The sequence below is a fragment of the Mauremys mutica genome, chromosome 11, assembly GCF_020497125.1.
Source record: "Mauremys mutica isolate MM-2020 ecotype Southern chromosome 11, ASM2049712v1, whole genome shotgun sequence".
Lineage (NCBI taxonomy): Eukaryota > Metazoa > Chordata > Testudines > Geoemydidae > Mauremys > Mauremys mutica.
In genome coordinates this window covers 70,406,551-70,427,460 of record NC_059082.1, presented here as the reverse complement: position 1 = coordinate 70,427,460, position 20,910 = coordinate 70,406,551, and the positions used below count along the sequence as shown (strand labels likewise).

General features: G+C 40.4%; 1 protein-coding gene across 1 annotated transcript; it reads right to left on the bottom strand.

The window, feature by feature from the left end:
- Window positions 1-75: 75 nt before the first annotated feature.
- Window positions 76-20,844, bottom strand: LOC123343879 (cytochrome b-c1 complex subunit 2, mitochondrial). Its single transcript, XM_044979377.1, has 14 exons — window positions 20,663-20,844; window positions 13,871-13,963; window positions 13,587-13,736; window positions 12,649-12,713; window positions 11,644-11,700; window positions 11,174-11,298; window positions 8,815-8,912; window positions 7,316-7,373; window positions 7,027-7,122; window positions 5,597-5,796; window positions 5,210-5,290; window positions 4,470-4,546; window positions 1,441-1,594; window positions 76-331 (listed from the first exon to the last, which is right to left on the bottom strand). Exons 1-14 carry the CDS (start codon window positions 20,696-20,698, stop codon window positions 248-250), a joined length of 1,374 nt encoding a protein of 457 aa, XP_044835312.1. The 5' UTR covers window positions 20,699-20,844; the 3' UTR covers window positions 76-247.
- Window positions 20,845-20,910: the final 66 nt, after the last annotated feature.

The following is a 20,910-nucleotide window of genomic DNA, read 5'->3' as shown; positions in this document are numbered from 1 at the left end:
TTTTAATCGATAATGTTCAATGTTTCCATACTTACACATACCTTACTTTCAGTAGATAAATATATTAACAAAAACTAAGGATATGAACTCAGCACTTTATTCAATATATGCAAGCCCACAAATTAATTATCTAGATTAATATTCTTGACATTTGAGTTCAAAGACAGGTTGATTGTAACTTATGTATAATATAATTGGCATACAGTGAGAAGAGTCCACTTTGAATCTGCCTTAGTTTTGTTTCCTACTACAACTCATCAACAAAAGGGGTATTTCCCAAGTTCCCGCTAGCTGCCATTGATTTCTTCCCATCAACAAACTTCTTTGCAGCCTGAAAAGAAATAAATAAAAATTGGACATTAAGGAAACAATCACACTTAGATTTCATTAGGCACACTGAACATTAGGCTTGTCTCATTGCTTCAGAGTCCCAGCTTCAACTGATTTATGGAATCAGCAATGTGGTATCATTCCTTACAGTGATGATTTTTAATAAGCTGTCTAAACTGACTCAGTTTGACAGACTGATGATATCAGCCTGAGGAATGTAGAAAAGTAGCAACTTTTCCCAGCTCTCTGAAGTGGTCATACATATGCTTAATAGAAAATATTTTCTATTCAGGTCAGAAAAGCAGCAGAAAGGTCCAGTGTATCAATCACTGAAGTGAGAGTCAGGAGACCTGGGTTCTAGTCCCAGTTCTACCAGTGACCTCCTGTATGACCTGGGCAAGTCACTTTGGTGCTCTATGAACTCTATGCCCCTCCCACTGTTTGTCTGTCTTGTCTATTTATATAATAAGCTCTTTGGGGTAGGGACCATCTCTTACTATATGTTTATACAGTTCGGAGCACAATGGAGGCCCCCAGGCACTACTGTCATTCAAATGAGTAACAGCTTTGTAAAGAGATTTTGATGTTCAAGTTTGTTTTCCCCACTAGATTTCCAGATGGAAATTTGTTCAGTTCAGAAATCCAGATTATTAGAATTGTCATTACCATTACTTGGCGTCTCAATAAAATACTGTGAGGTATTCATTTTGCTTCTTACAATCACTCCCTAAAGCTGAATCTTCCATAACCTTGATCAGGTGGAGTATTCCCTACTGACATCAGTGGGAGAACTCCTGACTGTAACTTTGTATGATTAGGGAAATAGCTGGAATTTTTTCTACACTTACTTATAATGGCAGAATTCAGCTAAATTCTCACAGCTATATTGACTTTGCCATATATAATATTAAAGATTGTTCCCATCAGTAAACGAAGCAGACAACTCAAAAGGCATAGCTAGCAGAGATTTGTAAGCATCATAGAACCACTTTTTACAGGTCCCTGTATATATATTCTATACACCCAGAAGAGTATGTTAGTCATAATTGTGCATAGCAAAGCTTCTATGAAATCATTCTGTAAACAATGCATATGGACACATTTACTTACATTCACAATATCAGCAGTGGCTATGGAGTCAATGTTTTGAATTACAGCTGTTGGTGATGTGTATATACCAAATGCCAATGCCTCGGAACCGATTTCATCAAGTAATCCATCTGAGGTCTCAACTAACATCAAGTATGTGGCTTTCAGATGATTTCTGCCAAAGTGTTGAGAATATCTGAGTAAGTAAATCTTCCAATGTTACTCAGTAGTTATAGACTAAATTAGAACTCCCAGTTGTGTAGTTTTGTGCAACTTAGGGTTCTTAACTTCACTTTTGCTTTAATGCCCTCCTCTGAAGCCGTAGCATTCTGGGGATGAGCACCCTGTGATATTGGGATATTTTTATGGCTCTTCAGCCCAATGATTTAAAGTCTCCTGCTGTGTCAAAACAGAAGCTTTCTCTTTTGAGCATGGGAGCCTAAAACATATGATCGGCCAAAGAGGCACTAGACCTATTCAAAAGGACAAATTCCAGAAAGCTGAGAGGTAATGTGGCAGGGGACCTCCCACCCCTGCAATGATCAGAAAGCTCTGGAAAGACTTTCAAGGGTCAGATACCAACTAGAGGCAGACATAAAAGATGGAACCCTCAAGCAGGGTCCAAGATAGGGATTTCAGCACACTACCCTGTTTCCCCAGTAGCTAGGGATTTTTTTTATTTTTTTTTAAAAGCTTCTAGCTGGAATGTGAGTATTTCAAGCTTTGTTGGGCTACTTTCAAATAAATTTAAAAAATGTGATCATTTCAGTATTTTCTAGCCATAGATGTTCAAGTTTTAGCTTTGGCTGTTTTTTGAAAAATGAGAGATTTCTGGTTTTAGGTTTAAAACTAATCATCAGGTCTCATCTAGAAAAGTACAGACAATTGTTTACACCTTGCCATAAAATGACTAACACTTTTCTGTACAATAGGTTAGTGCTTTGTTTAAAGAATTGTAGCATAATACTTTTTGTTCCCTTATATTATTTATTTGCCTCAAGCAGGTTCCCACTGCTAGTCTCAATCTAGTTTATGAAAGTCAGTGTTTATTTTATTTTTAAAAGTAGAATAGTAACAGTTTAATCCAAAATAGTGATCTGTGGCGCATAGTATAATTGAGAAGTAACGTTAATGTTATGACTGAATTCAACTAGGGCCACTAATATTTGCATCAAACAGTAATTACTTTCTTTTTTTTAAACTCCTCCCCAACTACAGGAAAAATTAGCAACATACTCCAAGGAAGATATGGAGGAAAACACTGCAGAAGAAAAAAAGTAGTGACATTTATCTAGCTATATATATTAGGAAGATTTGTATTCAGTACTATAAACAGGCAGAAGATTTAACTGGCTGATGAGAAAGGATACGATAATTTGTTTATCATGTTTTGTATGCAATCATGCAAAGTGTAATACCAATTTTCTTTAAGTTCTACACACAGCCTTATAATAAATAGATTTTATATATGCAAGACTCAGTGACTCCTATTCACTGCCTGCGGCTGAATCTACTGTGGGCTGTAATACGTGGGCCTAATTTTGGATGTTGGGTTTACTGTGCAGGTGCTGGGTGGTAGTGGTGGCCATTATATACAGAAGGTCAGATTAGATGATCTGGTAGTTTCTTCTGGCCTTAAACTCTATGGGAATGCCTACACTGCAATTAGACACCCTTGGCTGGCTCGTGCCAGCTGACATGGGCTCAGGCAAAGGGGCTGTTTAATTGTGGTATAGACATTCAGGCTTAGGCACTATGATCCTGTGAGTTGGGAAGGTCCCAGAATTTGGGCTGCAGCCCAAGCCTGAACATGTACACAGCAATGAAACAGACCCTTAGCCCAAGTCAGCTGGCACAGGTTCAGCTGCAGGTTTTTAATTGCAATATAGATATACCCTATAACTTGGGATAGTAGTTGAATTTTACTGCTTTAATTTAGAAACATTCACAATACAATCCCAAAGATTAACTGCACCTTAATTATTACAGTTGCACCCCACTGTATTATTAGGTAGCTATTGTGTTTGCAGGCCTGCAAATCAGGAACGTCTAAAACTGTTAGTTTTGCCATCAGAGAAGTGGCAATATATTACTTTCCTACTTTATATGGCTTTCAAGATTAGATACTTAATGTCCTTGGATAACACAACACCACCAATTTAATGCTTTACATTTTCAAAACATTTTAAAAATACTATTTGCAGGGCCTCACTATTAGTGTTTTGAAGATGTAACTGCATACTAAATATTGCTGGTTGGGGAATCATCTCAATGTTATCTTGTAGGGAATTTCCTAAATAAAGCAATTGAGAGAAGTATTTAAACTGGAATCGTACACTCTTATGTGCTATAATTGAATCACATCTTCTCCTGACAGCTGTCATTTACATCTAATGAAGTAGTTATTCAACACTTTTTGCTGATTTAACATGTTTCTATGGGAATTGCTGCTAGCATAGAATTTACTGTAATTTTCCTAACAGCAACAGTAGTACTTTAATTGGGTAGGCAGTGTGTATCATTCCCATCCCTGCGTGCTTTTGCTAGGTATAATTACAGAGCAATGAGTCTCGACCTAGGCAGTTATACTGCACACCTACACAGTTGAAACTGTTGCCCTACAGAAGCCTCTTTATAAATGCTTACTGACAGGAAGCTGAGCATGTGATATTATAACTCCACTTTTATAACAAATTAAAGCAGTGATGCACAGACCTCAGAGCCAAACTAGCGATCAACATTACCTAAAAGAGTTACAGTAGTGTGAATTAACTGTTTCATTTACTATAGTACTATATATTCATATTTAAACAGTATGTTTATATATAAATTCTCACAGAAAAATGACTGACCAAGTATTATTTTATCAATTACAATTGGTTAATATCAGAAAAAGCATCCTGATTGGTTGTTAATTAAATCAGTGTTTTAATATCAACTGCTGCAAAGAGCCCCAGGAGATTCATTAAAGAGTCATTTGTGGCTTGAAAGCCTCAGTCTGAGTATCACTGAGGTAAAGTGTTTATTAGACATTTTTTGTACCAACTTACTTAGCCCTTGTGACATCTTCATCAGTGATACTGCCCTGAGCAATTGCCTTTACCTGGTTCAAAGCAGCCTTAATGACCTAGGACAAAAGTTAAGCAGTTTTTTAAAAATTTGGCACTAATGGCTTGATCATTCCCAATCCACAAGGAGTCTTCTCTTTACTGAGCAGAAACAAAAGACACTAAGTTTGAAAGGCTGCTTCACCTGTTTCACATTCCATTTTATTAGATCATTCTTCTTCTCAACCTCATCATAATGTACACTGTATTCAGTCAGGTGAGCTAACAACAAAGTTTAGTCTGTGCTTTGAATCTCTTATTGCCTCTAAAATAATCCCAAGTCCTTATACTAAATAAAATGTGATCACACTCTCTTCTTCATTAGATTCAAACCCAGCTCTCATAGATGATCAATTCAGCCAGATTTCTATTAGTTAACCTGCCAGTAGCCTAGTTCATTAGAATCCACTTAAAAATGGATACATTTACCCACTTAATTCAGCAATCTCAAGAATGCATTCACTACTGCTACTTTATTTTTGTAGTTGTACTTTTCTGAAAACAAGCCCTATTCCCTGCTTTGAGGAGTTAAATCTTGTATCAATAATACAATGCTAGTTTAAATCCTAGTCAAAAGAAACATTTCAAACTCTTGATCAAACTACTAGATAGTTACACTAATAACTAGAATTTAATAAACCAATGTATTTGATCAAACCAACAAATTTTAATCAGCAACTTACCTCCCCAGCATCAGAAGCCTGGGATATAGTATAAATCCCAAAGAGTCCAGAATCAGAGTAATTAACATTAAATGCTGCAGCCTGTGAAACAAGATTTTCAGTTACTGTTCCAATAATGAAGATTGGATACTCACTCTCTCCCTCACCAAAACAGCTACTGGTGGTACCCAGTATGCTAGAATTTAGAAAGATGATTTCCTTCTGTTGAAATTAAACCAATTTGGGTAGAAGACATTCCATAAAATATGTGTGTGCGCTAATGATTAAAAGAAAGATTCTAGCATTGGGGGCTTTAATCTCTCAAAGGACAAGAATGGTTTGCTATATTTTTTCTATTGCATTTGTTTTTTCTTGGGAAGAAAAGTTGCAATAAACCATTATGCTTACATCAAATGGTTGACTAGCTGCCTTAGCGATAGCTTGGAACAGTTTGCTGGAAATATTGCTTCCCCTTTTAATAAGAGGCCCTGCACCTAGAATATGCTGAAGGGCACTGAACGCATTTGCTTCTGCACTTCCAGTAGCAACTCCTTCTGCTACTATGGCAGCATGGACAAGGCTTTCACCATTCTGTTCCCTGATTTCACCTGAAAATAAAAACAAAGAAATTATAGTTAAAAATATAATGTATTAAACTTAATATGTGAATTAGCTGCTATCATATACCTCCAACAGTGATTTCTAGTCAGTAAATAAGAAAAGCCATTAATGTAGTTTAGTTGTAATATTAAGTTCACAGGATCTTGTTCCAAATACTGACAGTGGACACCAGCATTGACTGTTCAAGAAAAATAATCCCCTTGTTTTATAAAAACAGAAAAATGGTGTAAACCTTACTTGTTCACAACTTTCCCACAATCACAAAGGGCCAAATTCAGTGGAGATATTCTTGCGTATTCCAGGTCTGCATATGGTCTAAGGGCTTGTCTGTATGGTGATTTAGTGCATGGCAAGCTAGGGTATAACTCTACAGTGCACCAGCCTGCCATGCACTAACTGGCCAGGGGCACCACGCTGCTGCACTAACAAGTTTGCAGTATGTCAAAGCGCACTTATGGACTTAAAGCATGGCTGCAGCATTCATACAGTCATTTAGTGCACGGCAGGCTAGTGCACTGTAGATTTACATGCTAGCTTCTTATGCACTAAATCACCGTATAGACAAGCCCTTAGATCCCCTATTGGAAAAGCTAAGAAATCCATTGACTATCTGCCCCAAGGTAACAATTTCTCACTCAATAGCTGCATTTTGACTGTCTGGAAGACTACCTATTCCATGTTTTAGCCAACCCAAATGTAGTCCAGTTATCTCTATTACTTAAACTATCTCCTAATTTTCTGGCTTAACACTGTTTTCAGCTGGCTGCAGAAGTAACCCGATTGTTATGCAGAATGAAACTGTATCAATATTAGTCCAAGATACTGCATCAAAAGACCTGAACTGATGCTCAAAGTTTGTTATGAAATATCTGATAGAGTTAGCTTACTTTCCAGGAAGGCCACTTTTTCAATACTCCCAGGTATCCCTTTGTTACCTTCCACACACCCTAGACACTTTACTGTTTCAAGTACACAAATTCTGGTATTGTGCCACTAGATTTTGTGTTTTCATTTTATTGAGTATAGTGGAAGGATGGCCCTGTCTAGTTACATTACAAACACAGGAAGAGAGACAGTTTTCAAAGTACACAGTACAATGGAGGATCAATCTCAATTGGAGTATTTATGTCATACTTAAGTATTAATAGAAAAGACCAGCACAAAACTTGTAGTTATCAAAAAACCCCACCTCTCACACACACACAGACTGAGTTTACCTCCACGATATTGGGCCTTAACACCAGAAGAACCAGCCCCACTCCTGATATTTAGAAATTGCTCTCCAACTTGTTTTAGTTCAGAATGGCTTACACCTGCAATATAATATTTATATTAAAAAGAATCGCTTGTAAATTAACAGTATTAGAAAATTAACTAGGGATGGCTAACAATAAGTACTTTAGATGTACTTTAAGAGTTCTACTTGTATAGATGAAGTTTGATTACTTCTATAGTTTTCTTTTAATGCACAGTATGATACATAAGACACTAATTAAACACACATACCTAGTCCCACTAGAGCCATTCTTGCACTTGTGAAGTTGTTCTGTACAAACTGGTGCAGCTGCAACAATAATGTTGTGCGTGTTAGGTTATTTCCACAAATAAAAAAAAGGCAACAACCATGTGTCAGGTTACTCATTTGAAGTTTTTCAAATGAGTTCCCGGCCAATGGGAGCTGTGGGAGTGGCGCCTACAGGCAGGAGCAGTGCAGAAACTCCCTCCCCCACACAGAGGGGTGCTAGCCACTTCCAGGAGCGGAGTGGGGCCAGGTCATGCAGGGAGCCTGCCCTAGCCTTGCTGCGCCACCAGACTTTTAGTGGACGGAGACTGCGATCGACTGGCAGAGGCTCAGTGATCGACCAGGCGATTGCGATCTACCAGCTGGTGACCACTGCTTTAAAGGCTCTTTCACAGAGCAAAGGTGGTGGTTGCTACTAGCATGAAAGAGCTGTTACAAATAGAATTGGAGCTCCAATGTCTTAGGTCAATAAGGAAGTTTGAAAAAGATGGTATTTACAATTGCCTTGACTCAAATGAGTGCTGTTTAAATATTTCCAAAGTTGACCAGGAATCAGGTCATCTACAGAACTAGTTCAATTTTTATGAAAACCATGAAAAAAACCTCAAGCTTTGAATAAAGTTTGATCTTGCACCAGCACTTCTTGTCACTGTAAAAGTGACAACAGTTGCCAGTTACACAGAATTTAGGGGCACAGATACTTTTTAAAAAAAAAGGAAATTATGCTCTAATCTTAATGGGAAATTCTGTGCATCAATCTCTGCAAGAGAAATTCTAAACATATTTCCCCAAATACATAAACTTAAAACAACTCCAAAACATATATATGCACACAAATCATAAGCTGGAAAGAGCCAGACCCACCTGATTTTTTATTTAGTTTATTTATTCTGAGTGCCCTCGAGAGAACTGCAGTTTTAGCTGTTAAACTGCTGGTAATTTTCACTGCAGTTCCGTAAGTAGCTGTATCCATTGTTCAAATGTTGTAATTCAGAATGCAGCAAGTCCTGATGCTTCTAACAGCAGTTGCTTACAGGACAGACTGTTTTATGGACTCTCCCCATAGTGGTAGCAGCACACTAATGTCACTATGTGGAAGTCACTAGCTCTTTGTACATGGATATCTGCACTTCAGTGCAGGTCCTACTGATAAGTAATAGAAAGCCAGACACATAATACAACGTAGCCTTTTCAAAGGCTTTGGAATCACAGTTCTTAAGAGTGACAAGAGAATTTTATACCCAATAACTGAATTTACAGTCAGAAAAAGACTGACTTTACTTCAGCAGCAGACTAACATTTGAGATGGGGACGCATGACAAATCTATACAGGAGTCTCGCTTTGGGAGAATTGAATAAGCCAAGCATGCAGCTTTAAGTGATTGCTAGTGTCATGAGAGAATAGTTTTACAAAAGAAACTAGAGTGGCAGATTAGGTGTGACTCTTTATACTGTGGCTACAATATGAAATATATATTCATACCTGCTCCGGTGTAATTTTCCCAACTGCATAATCCGGACAGTACAAGGAGTTAGCAAGAGCATTCCGATAAGCTGCAGCATGCAAGTTTTCAAGAACACCTAAAAAAAAAAGAACAGAAGAAACAGACTTACTAAAATGTAGTTTAATAGCTGTGATGGAGCAGGGGCTGTCTGTGTGGGAGATGGGAGAGCCAGAGAGCAGTTTAGGTGAGAGACAGGTAGTCAGCCTGAAACATGAGCTAGGAGGGGGGAGGGGAGCTAGACAAAGGATAGGAACTGAGTGGAGAGGGTGAGGTCAGTTTTCGGTTTGGGGCTTGGGGGGAGAGTTCAGGGAATCCCACGCTGGGAACCAAGCTCCCTGAACCCCAGAAGGACCCGATTGAGGGGTCCTGATTTTGCTGTAGCCTGTGTTCCTGTTGTCCAATAAACCTTCTGCTTTACTGGCTGGCTGAGAGTCACTGAGAGTCCCAGGAACAAGGGTGCAGGGCCGGACTCCCCACACTCCGTGACAATAGCTACTTTCACTGTAGAGTAGAGATGGGATGAACACAGGAATTGCGAAAATGGATCAGCATTGTGGTCTGTTTCATCTAGTACCCATTCAACATCACATGCTTCAGAGGAAATCACAAGAAATTCTGTATTAGGCAGAGGTGGAATAATCCACAGGTCTCAACTTTATCCCTACAAATTAGAAAATTGTCTTAAACCCTAAAGCATCACTTAAAAAAAAAAAGGATATTTAGCATTAAATTTTAACGAATCTGGATATTATTATCCATAGAGAACTCCAATCCCTCTTTGAATCTCAGTTCTTCACCTAAACAGCACAGTGTGGCAATTAAACTGAAGTCATTATGCGTTGTGTTAAAAAGTATTTTCTTCGGATTTTCTTTGGATTTCCTGTCACTTGATTTCATTGAGTGTCCCTTGTTCTCATGTTCTGAGACCGGGAGAACAGACACTTCCTGTTTACCTTTTATAATACTAATAATTTGTGTACTTATGTTCCCCCTCATACAACTCCTTTGTAAAGCAAACAATCCCAGTTTCTTCTTTATCACTTATTACATTTCTCTGAACCCTTTCAGAGCTTAACTGTTCTGAATTTTCACTTCTTGATAAAGCTGACATTCAGCCCTCAATGGTCTTATGCCTAAGTATTACATACACAGTAATACAACATGTAATAGCAAACAACATATAGATCTGAAACCCGCTCTCCAATAGCTAGATACAAATAGGATGGGTTTAAGAACAGTGCCTCTTTAACTTTATATTTTCTTGCTTTTGGTGTTACATCTATATTACTTAAACCCAATTGTTTTTTCTTTTAAAGATGTCCTTTAAGAACTGACATGGTAGATCATGCTTACAAACCCTTTTAAAAAACAGGAGTGTTTACGCAGTTTAGTACTTTTACAGAAGAAGCTGTAATGTTTCCTCAAAAGTAATAATTGTATATTTGCACAATAAACATTACATATATATTTTTATAAATTATCTTAACTACTCCTTATGAATAATATTGTATAAAAATACTCAGCTTTTAATAGTTCAATATCTTGGTCAGAAAAGAGTTTCATCAAAATATCAGGAGTATGGCTTGCAGACAAACCACCTATTGTCAGATAAGCTTAAAGAAACTAACATGATTCAATTTTATCATTTAAAAAATACTTATTTGAACATCACCTGTTCTTCAGTGTGTTGGAGTTTTAGGAAAAGTGGCTGTGCTTCAAAATAAGCTACCAGTTTCCCAGAGACTGGAACAGAACTTCAGAAATCAACAGGGCATGAAAGTTTGGAGACTTCAATATGACTAAAATGATCCAAAACAATGAGTGTCATACAGGAATACTAGCATTACTTAGATGATAGGGCTGAAGTCTCAAGATCTCTAAGTTACCCTGGAGCAAGCTCACATCTTAGTTGGGTTATTACTAACATATTGATATAAGACTAGATTGCAATTTAGATTAGTTTATTGAAAATGTTTGTTTTATACAGCATAGGTAGTAAAATTCCAGAGAACTTTAAGATTGAATGGATAAATGGCTTCTTGAATAGCTTTCTCATAAGAAAGTTTTTATAATGCAAATGGCTTCATTTATAAAATGGGCTTACTGTGCTGTATCTCCCTATTCATTTCTGATTAGGGAAAATTAACTGAAGTGGTCAAATTGCTCAAAGTTAAGTGAAGAATCCTCTTTACATTTGTGATATATATATCACAAATGTAAAGAGGATTCTTCACTTAGCTTTGAGCAATTTGACCACTCCAGTTAATTTTCCCTAATCGTGTGTGTAAAAATATTCTTGTGAAACTGTCATAGCTGGTCATTGGAAAGCATACTTACTAACTTGTGGATTTTGAAAGGCAACTGCTTTATCAACTTTCAGTTGTGCCTGAAGCTCTGTTACTTCCCAAGATCTGAATTCTGGAGCTGTAGTGACATTGATTAGGTACTCCATTACTGTATCACTGAAACAAAAAGGCAAAGTTATGAAGGAATCTAGTTAAAGATTTCTTTAAATAAAAGTGAATATAAAGCAGCACATATCCAAACATATCCAAGATATACTGTATTGATAGACCATTGTGTACATTAGTAAGAGTCCAATTTCATGCTACAAAGCACCCACGTGAACACTGCAAAACTGTACATAATCAAGTACAGTGTCAAACCATTAATACTTTGATAAAGTAAACAATAAGGGCATAAGTGATGTTGTTCCTTCCCCTTAAAATAATGGTATTCTGTAGCTTAACTACTGTGGTTTCTTGCAGAATATACCGTAAACTCAATTGTTACATCTGGATACTTACACATAGTCACGTAGGCATTCAACAGAATAAATCATGTTTTCTCTTGTGGAGGTTACACTAAGTGAGAAGAAATATAGATCCATTTCAGAAAGTTAAGTTGAAAATACTGGATTTGAACATATGTTCCGTATTGATGTAAATTCCCTTGCCCAAATTCTGGACCAGAATGCAAAAACTCCATTATTTAAAAAAAGACTGTACTGGTCTTTTAAACATTCAAATGGATAAAAAAAGTGCTAATGTAAAAACATCTCCCACCTCTACACAAATTCTGAAAAATGCCAATAGCTATGAGGCATCTGTAATTCAGGTACAATTTGACATTTTATCGTTACATTTTTAAATTGCAATCTGAACAGAATTTAGGTAGAATTGCCCAGAAAACTTGCCAAAAGAGAGAAGTGTATTTCACTTTTGTCTTTCTGTTCATATTCAATAAAAACCAAGCCACCTTATATAAATACTTAAAGTATAAACATATCCCCTTTGGGGTCAAAGGCTGTACCTTCAACTTAATATCCACTGAGCAACTTTAATATATATTGTAATAGAATACATACAAGAATGCATTCAAAAAAATCAGCAATGTCTTCTGTATTTCTAAGTGTTACTTTTTGTACTTTAAATTCCCCACCAATTACAAAAGCTGCTAAAATTCATGTACACTTGTATTCTCTTTCAAATTTTTCATTTGTAAGACTCTGAATAATTGGTCTTTAAATGTTTTGCTCTATTATTATAAAGGAGTAGAGAACAAGTTATTTTTTGTCTATTACAGATAATTTTTGACGCATGAAAAGAAGATGCATGCATCACAGTTTACATATAATCACATCAGGCAGATCTGTCTATGTAGTATAATGTTCCTCGGGCATGTCTGTTTATTCATTCATTCATTTTTTGGGCACTTTGGGTCATTTTGCACATGGAAGTTTTAGCCATACTACCTGCAGTTTCCATTGTTTTCTCAGCAATACAGATTATCTTTAAATAATAGTTACAAACCTTAGGTTACCTCCAACAGCTTCAATGCCACGAGTAATTTTGAAGGAAGAGGCTCCCTTAGTAGTCTATAAAAACACAGAAGTTGTTTACACACTTTTAGGTACTCCAAGAACAATTTTTTTTGCATCAAGTTATTAAATATAATCCTAGGCACAACATTAAAATAAGATATTTCCAGTCTGTTTACCAAGAAATATTTTTTCATTTTCTTGTGTGTACTAACATGTTTTCATAATCTTGAATTTTTAGCCAAATAACTAAAATTAACATGCTGTTAAAAAGATCAAGATATCAGTTTTATCGAACACACTTAAGCAGCGGGAGACAGCTAAAACAGCATGGGCAGTATTAAGTCTATAACTATAATTAATAACCAGGTCAGTATCTAAAAAGATGGTTTCATCTACAACCACAGATATGCCTATTCACTAATCAGTTCACCGGGGAGTGAAACTGAACTCAGTAAGACCTCATAAGGCACCCCGGAGTTTAAGATTTTCTTATCAGTAAGAAAAACTTAATTGACTTCCAAATAAAATAGTAAATACCTATTAAACATTCAATTTATCTTTTACTGCATTCTGTGTGTAGCCTCATTAAGAGATTGGTGCAATAACTCAATTTCGTACAGAGCAACACTGAATTAATGTATCAATGGTTCTGGCTGTTTGTGACAAATTTCTGACTACTAGAAAGTATGGGTCATCGATTCATTTCTCCCAGACAACTAATGTCATCATATGGTAACAGTTTTTTCACTAGCCACCTGTGTTCTATATGAACCAAGAAATCAGAGGTGGAATGATGCATCATTATCATTCACTTAAGCAATCCAGTACCCATAGATTAATTTTAATTACGTGGGTTTCTCTAAAAGATCTCAAGCATTTCAGCATTTTACCTGTCTTCAAAGAATTAAATAGAGGAAAGATACCTACCAAGTTTGATGCAAGACGGAGCAAATGGGAGGTTCCCAAATTGCTGGTGGTTTCATATCTGCTACCTGCTTTAATGAACACACCAATTCTTGAAGCAGGGGAATAGTTTTCCAGAGATGCAATCACTAAACCATTTGGTAATTTTGTGATCTGTATTATAAAGAAAAATAAAGACCTATTACGGTTTAGTGGTCCATTGAAGATCAGGGTCACCACACTATTCCTTTGTGATCTGGTTCAGTCCAATACAAAAAAAAAAAAGTTAAAAATCCATTTGCACTGACCTCGAGATCCTGTGGCTGTAGACGTAACTTTCCTTGCTCTGCAGTTGCTGATGCTTTAACTTTGGGAGCAACGCTGAGAGAATAAAACCTCTTCTAAAACAGAAAACAACATCAGGATAGATTCAAGAGGTACGTATTTTTACTTTCAAATTATATATCACTACAGTATCTAACGGAACACATTAAGCAATGATTCATAACATACAATGGTTAATGTATTTCAAAACTGTATGACAGGATAGCTACCACATCATTTACTATCTGAGGTTTTAATCTGAGCAGTTTCACATTCCTGTAGGAGCCCATTCAAAAATGACAGGTGAAGAACTACAAATTTAAGAATTACAAAATTAATTCTACAGTCTCAGACTACCTGGGAGCTCGATTATTATCACAGATTCCATATTGCACTGTTGTATTAAATATTTAGTTACATGAAAATTATATAGCATACTCTGTGGTCACTACTTCAACTCACCAAACAATTAATCACATGGAATTTAACTAAAATCTAACATAACATGTGAAAGTGATGCTCTTAACTCCTTGGTATAAGTGTCCCTACCCTTAGAGCAGCACCGACCAGCAAATTGACTCAACTTCACTAATAACTGCATAGATGACATATTGACTTTGAACCAAACAGTCTCAAACTTTTTTAACTGAGCCTCCCCTTTGGAAATTCATTTCCTATATATACCACCCCCACTCCACATCCCATATATCCGGGGGGCTAGTCACCATATGGCAGTCAAGAAAGCCTTCTATTCCCTGCAGTGGCCTTGTCAGCCCCCACGGCTTCCCTAGCACGGGGCCTGTCTGGTAAGGAAAGCAGACAGGGCTCTGTGCTGCTGGTCAGGAGAGGGTTCTGTCCAGCAGAGCCAGTAGTCCGGGGTAGCGTGGGGGGCCGGGTAGCCTCTCCAGCAGAGAAAGATATCTGCTGTTCCACAGCAAGAAGAGCAGGGAGCCATGGACAGAGCCCCTCCTGACCCTGGCCCTTCAGCACACTCTGTCAGGTTCTTGCACCCTTAATAGTCTTGTGGTGTCCCCTCCCCCTGGGGAGCGCATCCCACTGCTTGTGCACCTCTGGGTTAGACTCAGGACAGCAAAGAAAATACAGCAGTAGTCAAAAGTCAGAAATGGAAGGCCTCCAAACTGAAGAGACAGACAATGACATAAGAGCATCTCACACAGCCTAAAATTCCCCAAACCAAGAAATATAATCAAACTTCAAGTGTGAAACATTATTACTCACTTCCTCACATATTAAGTCTACTTTTCATCTAAAGACTCACTTTCTCCCCAAAACCTGAGAGTAACAAGTAAAAATTAAGTGACATAAAGAAATGAACCAATCAGACATGTTGTTGATCTTTAGGCCATTAACATAAGTTACCCTATTAAGTTACCATGTCTTTATGGTTACGCTATTACATGCTTTTCACTTAGTGACAGGTCTGGTTAATATATTTTGAAGCTACTAGTATCTCAATATAGGTTTTATCACCACAAAGGTGATAATTACTTAATCTCCAGACTCTTTCCCCACTTTGAGTCAGCAGTACAGACATATCTACAATTTATACAGAAAAATACTAGGGCTCCCAAGATATGTATTAGCCTACCTGTGCCACTATCTGCAACAGAGAAGGCACCTTTCCCAGTAGGCCCGCAATAATGCTTAGAGTTTCTCCAGTGCGTGCCTGACAAGTCAAATCCAAGAGCAAACGGGGCAGGCTAAGGCACTAACAAGGGGAGGATGCAGGTTCAAGAGCCCTGCAGGGAATAACGCTGGCAAGGGAAGGAGATCCCGTCCACCTGCCTCCCGAGGGACTCCTCCCACACCTGTTCACCGCGCGGCTCCCACGGGAACTCGGAGTGGCGGCCCAGGCTATCCAGCCCGGCCTCCCCCAGCAGGGAACAGACTGCTCGTCTCCGGGAGGTAGGGAGAAGGGCAGGTAGCGGGTCCCTACGGGAGCCCGAGGGAAGCTGCTCTGGCCGGGGACAGGCGCGGACACCCACCCGCCGAGCAAGTGTCAGGCTGGGGCCGAGGCAGGGGTGAGCTGGAGCCGGTTCGCACGAACCCGTTGTTAAATTTAGAAGCAGTTTTAGAACCGCTTGTTAACTAGCTTCCCTGCGAGGGAAGCTTTGATGGGCTCTGCCTGGGAAGCCTGTAATTCCTCCTCCCGGCCGCCGGGGGGCGCTGCGCTGTGCTGCGAGAGCCATGTGAGCTGCCTCCTGGCCCTGTTGCTACTCCTGCTCTTTGGACCTCTGGCCCTGGGGCTCCTGCTGCTGCCTGGTGAGTCCCCGGCTGCGTCCTGCTGCTCCCAGCCGCTCCCCCGTGTGAGTATCTGCGCCCCTCCCCCGCCTTCCCTGCCCCCAGCCGCCCCCTGCCCCCAGCCACCCACAGCCAGCCCCCTGCCCGCAGCCAGCCCCCTGCCCCACCCCCTGCCCACAGCCACCCGCAGCCAGCCCCTGCCCCCAGCCAGCCCCTGCCCCCAGCCAGCCACAGCCAGCCCCTGCCCACAGCCAGCCCCCTGCCCACAGCCAGCCCCCTGCCCCACCCCCTGCCCACAGCCACTCGCAGCCAGCCCCTGCCCACAGCCGCCCTCTGCCCACAGCCAGCCCTTGCCACAGCCACCCTCTGCCCGCAGCCAGCCTCTGCCCGCAGCCCCTGCCACAGCCACCCCCTGCCTGCAGCCAGCCTCTGCCCACAGCCGCCTGCAGCCACCCCCTGCCCACGGCCACCCGCAGCCCGCCCATCTGCATCACCTGCCCACAGCCAGCCCGTGTCACTCCCTGCCTCCAGCTAGCCCTGCCCCACGCCCCTATCTGCAGCCAGCCCCACATCCACTGGTGCCCTGCAGTTCCCAGGGCAGTAACCCTGCACACCTGCTTTAATGAGGGGGGGCAGGGAGCAGCTGGGACCCACACATGTGCACACCCTAGAGTGACCAGACAGCAAGTGTGAAAAATCGGGACTGGGGTGAGAGGTAATATGAGCCTATATAAGAAAAAGACCCAAAAATTGAGACTGTCCCTGATCACCACCCACACATGTGAAACGGAGCTCATTTCTAGTTCAGCCCCATCTTTTTAAAAAAGAACTTTAGGTAGGGTTAAAATACATCTGTATTTTCCTGGACATGTCAGGCTTTTTGGTTCTTAATCACCTCCTGGGAAAATATGGACGTATGGGGGAAAGCCGACTGCTGCAGAGGAGCGTGTGGATCGGACACAGAACTCTCTTAGGGGAGAGTCTGATGATAGAGAATCTCCAGGTTATAGCCAGGAGCAGAGGAATGAGAAGTATAATGTAAGGGCCGGATCAGATGATAAACAGTCACATAAAAAAGAATCTGGCACATCAGAAAAAGGTAGGCTAATAAACAGGGACAAGTTTTTAAAGTGCTTGTACACAAATGCCAGAAGTCTAAATAATAAGATGGGTGAACTAGAGTGTCTTGTGATAAAGGAGGATATAGATATAATAGGCATCACAGAAACCTGGTGGACTGAGAGCAATCAATGGGACACAATCATTCCGGGGTACAAAATATATCGGAAGGACAGAACAGGCCGTGCAGGGAGAGGAGTGGCACTATATGTTAAAGAAAGTGTAGATTCAAATGAAGTAAAAATCTTAAGCGAATCCACAGGTTCCATAGAGTCTCTATAGATAGAAATTTCATGCTCTAGTAAAAATATAACAGTAGGGATCTATTATCGACCACCTGACCAGGACAGTAATAGTGATGATGAAATGCTAAGGGAAATTAGAGAGGCTATCAAAATTAAGAACCCAATAATAGTGGGGGATTTCAATTAGCCCCATATTGACTGGGAACATTTCACTTCAGGACGAAATGCAGAGATAAAATTTCTCGATACTTTAAATGACTGCTTCATGGAGCAGCTGGTACGGGAACCCACAAGGGGAGAGGCGACTCTAGATTTAATCCTGAGTGGAGCGCAGGAGCTGGTCCAAGAGGTAACTATAGCAGGACCGCTTCGAAATAGTGACCATAATACAATAGCATTCAACATCCCTGTGGTGGGAAGAACATCTCAACTGCCCAACACTGTGGCCTTTAATTTCAAAAGGGGGAACTATACAAAAATGAGGGGGTTAGTTAGACAAAAGTTAAAAGGTACAGTGACTAAAGTGAAATCCCTGCAAGTTGCATGGGCCCTTTTTAAAGACACCATAATAGAGGCCCAACTTCAATGTATACCCCAAATTAAGAAAAACAGTAAAAGAACTAAAAAAGAGCCACCGTGGCTTAACAACCATGTAAAAGAAGCAGTGAGAGATAAAAAGACTTCCTTTAAAAAGTGGAAGTCAAATCCTAGTGAGGCAAATAGAAAGGAGCACAAACACTGCCAACTTAAGTGCAAGAGTGTAATAAGAAAAGCCAAAGAGGAGTTTGAAGAACGGCTAGCCAAAAACTCCAAAGGTAATAAAATGTTTTTTAAGTACATCAGAAGCAGGAAGCCTGCTAAACAACCAGTGGGGCCCCTTGATGATCAAAATTCAAAAGGAGCGCTTAAAGATGATAAAGTCATTGCAGAGAAACTAAATGGATTCTTTGCTTCAGTCTTCACAGCTGAGGATGTTAGGGAGATTCCCAAACCTGAGCTGGCTTTTGTAGGTGACAAATCTGAGGAACTGTCACAGATTGAAGTGTCACTAGAGGAGGTTTTGGAATTAATTGATAAACTCAACATTAACAAGTCACCGGGACCAGATGGCATTCACCCAAGAGTTCTGAAAGAACTCAAATGTGAAGTTGCGGAACTATTAACTAAGGTTTGTAACCTGTCCTTTAAATCGGCTTCGGTACCCAATGACTGGAAGTTAGCTAATGTAACGCCAATATTTAAAAAGGGCTCTAGGGGTGATCCCGGCAATTACAGACCGGTAAGTCTAACGTCGGTACCGGGCAAATTAGTTGAAACAATAGTAAAGAATAAAATTGTCAGACACATAGAAAAACATAAACTCTTGAGCAATAGTCAACATGGTTTCTGTAAAGGGAAATCGTGTCTTACTAATCTATTAGAGTTCTTTGAAGGGGTCAACAAACATGTGGACAAGGGGGATCCGGTGGACATAGTGTACTTAGATTTCCAGAAAGCCTTTGACAAGGTCCCTCACCAAAGGCTCTTACGTAAATTAAGCTGTCATGGGATAAAAGGAAAGGTCCTTTCATGGATTGAGAACTGGTTAATGGACAGGGAACAAAGGGTAGGAATTAATGGTAAATTCTCAGAATGGAGAGGGGTAACTAGTGGTGTTCCCCAAGGGTCAGTCCTAGGACCAATCCTATTCAATTTATTCATAAATGATCTGGAGAAAGGGGTAAACAGTGAGGTGGCAAAGTTTGCAGATGATACTAAACTACTCAAGATAGTTAAGACCAAAGCAGATTGTGAAGAACTTCAAAAAGATCTCACAAAACTAAGTGATTGGGCAACAAAATGGCAAATGAAATTTAATGTGGATAAATGTAAAGTAATGCACATTGGAAAAAATAACCCCAACTATACATACAACATGATGGGGGCTAATTTAGCTACAACGAGTCAGGAAAAAGATCTTGGAGTTATCGTGGATAGTTCTCTGAAGATGTCCACGCAGTGTGCAGAGGCGGTCAAAAAAGCAAACAGGATGTTAGGAATCATTAAAAAGGGTATAGAGAATAAGACTGAGAATATATTATTGCCCTTATATAAATCCATGGTACGCCCACATCTCGAATACTGTGTACAGATGTGGTCTCCTCACCTCAAAAAAGATATTCTAGCACTAGAAAAGGTTCAGAAAAGAGCAACTAAAATGATTAGGGGTTTAGAGAGGGTCCCATATGAGGAAAGATTAAAGAGGCTAGGACTCTTCAGTTTGGAAAAGAGGAGACTAAGGGGGGACATGATAGAGGTATATAAAATCATGAGTGATGTTGAGAAAGTGGATAAGGAAAAGTTATTTACTTATTCCCATAATACAAGAACTAGGGGTCACCAAATGAAATTAATAGGCAGCAGGTTTAAAACAAATAAAAGGAAGTTCTTCTTCACGCAGCGCACAGTCAACTTGTGGAACTCCTTACCTGAGGAGGTTGTGAAGGCTAGGACTATAACAATGTTTAAAAGGGGACTGGATAAATTCATGGTGGCTAAGTCCATAAATGGCTATTAGCCAGGATGGGTAAGAATGGTGTCCCTAGCCTCTGTTCGTCAGAGGATGGAGATGGATGGCAGGAGAGAGATCACTTGATCATTGCCTGTTAGGTTCACTCCCTCAGGGGCACCTGGCATTGGCCACTGTCAGTAGACAGATACTGGGCTAGATGGACCTTTGGTCTGACCCGGTATGGCCTTTCTTATGTTCTATGTTCTTATGGTAACCCTATTGGTACAAAAAAATACATGCTGTCGCACATCCCTTAAATCAGAACTTTTTATAGGGAACCCGTTATTAAATCAGAACTTTTTATAGGGAACCCGTTGTTAAGATTTTGGCAGCTCATCACTGGGCCGAGGTGACCTTCAGACGCTCAGCCCCGCTCCCTGCCCCGGACACCCGGCACCGCCGCGGGTTCCGCTCCACTCTCCCACACGCCCCTCCCTCGGTCTCAGCTCCTCACCTCAGCAGGGAAGGGGGCTGCCCTTGGTCCCCTTACCCGACAACAAGGCCAGGGTCAACCCCGCCTGGCCCAGCCCCAGCCCCAGCCCCAGCCCCCTTCCGGGTGCAGGGACTCCTCGCTCTGCCCCCCATCCCGCCGCACTCACCGAGAGGGAACGAGCGATCGTCGGGATCCCCTTCATCCTCTCCGTGCCGCTCCCGCAGCTGTCCCCGGCGTCCGCTGAGAGAAACAAGATGGCGCCACTGGAGGATGACTCTGCCTTCCCAGCATACACCGCGTCGCTTTGACCTTCTAGCTGTAGGCAACCAGCCTCTACTGCTCCCTGCTCGGGATTGGACGAGACACCCAGACGGTCCTCTTTCACAGCTCGGTCCGTGCGGCCGAATGGTGTGC

Coding starts and splice junctions, on each gene's coding strand:
- LOC123343879 (XM_044979377.1), bottom strand. CDS start 20,698: ATGAAGGGGATCCCGACGATCGCTCGTTCCCTCTCG. Junction 11,299..11,643: donor GAATGCCTACGTGACTATGT/GTAAGTATCCAG, acceptor TTTTTGTTTCAG/TGATACAGTAATGGAGTACC. Junction 332..1,440: donor CCACTGCTGATATTGTGAAT/GTAAGTAAATGT, acceptor ATTTCTTTTCAG/GCTGCAAAGAAGTTTGTTGA.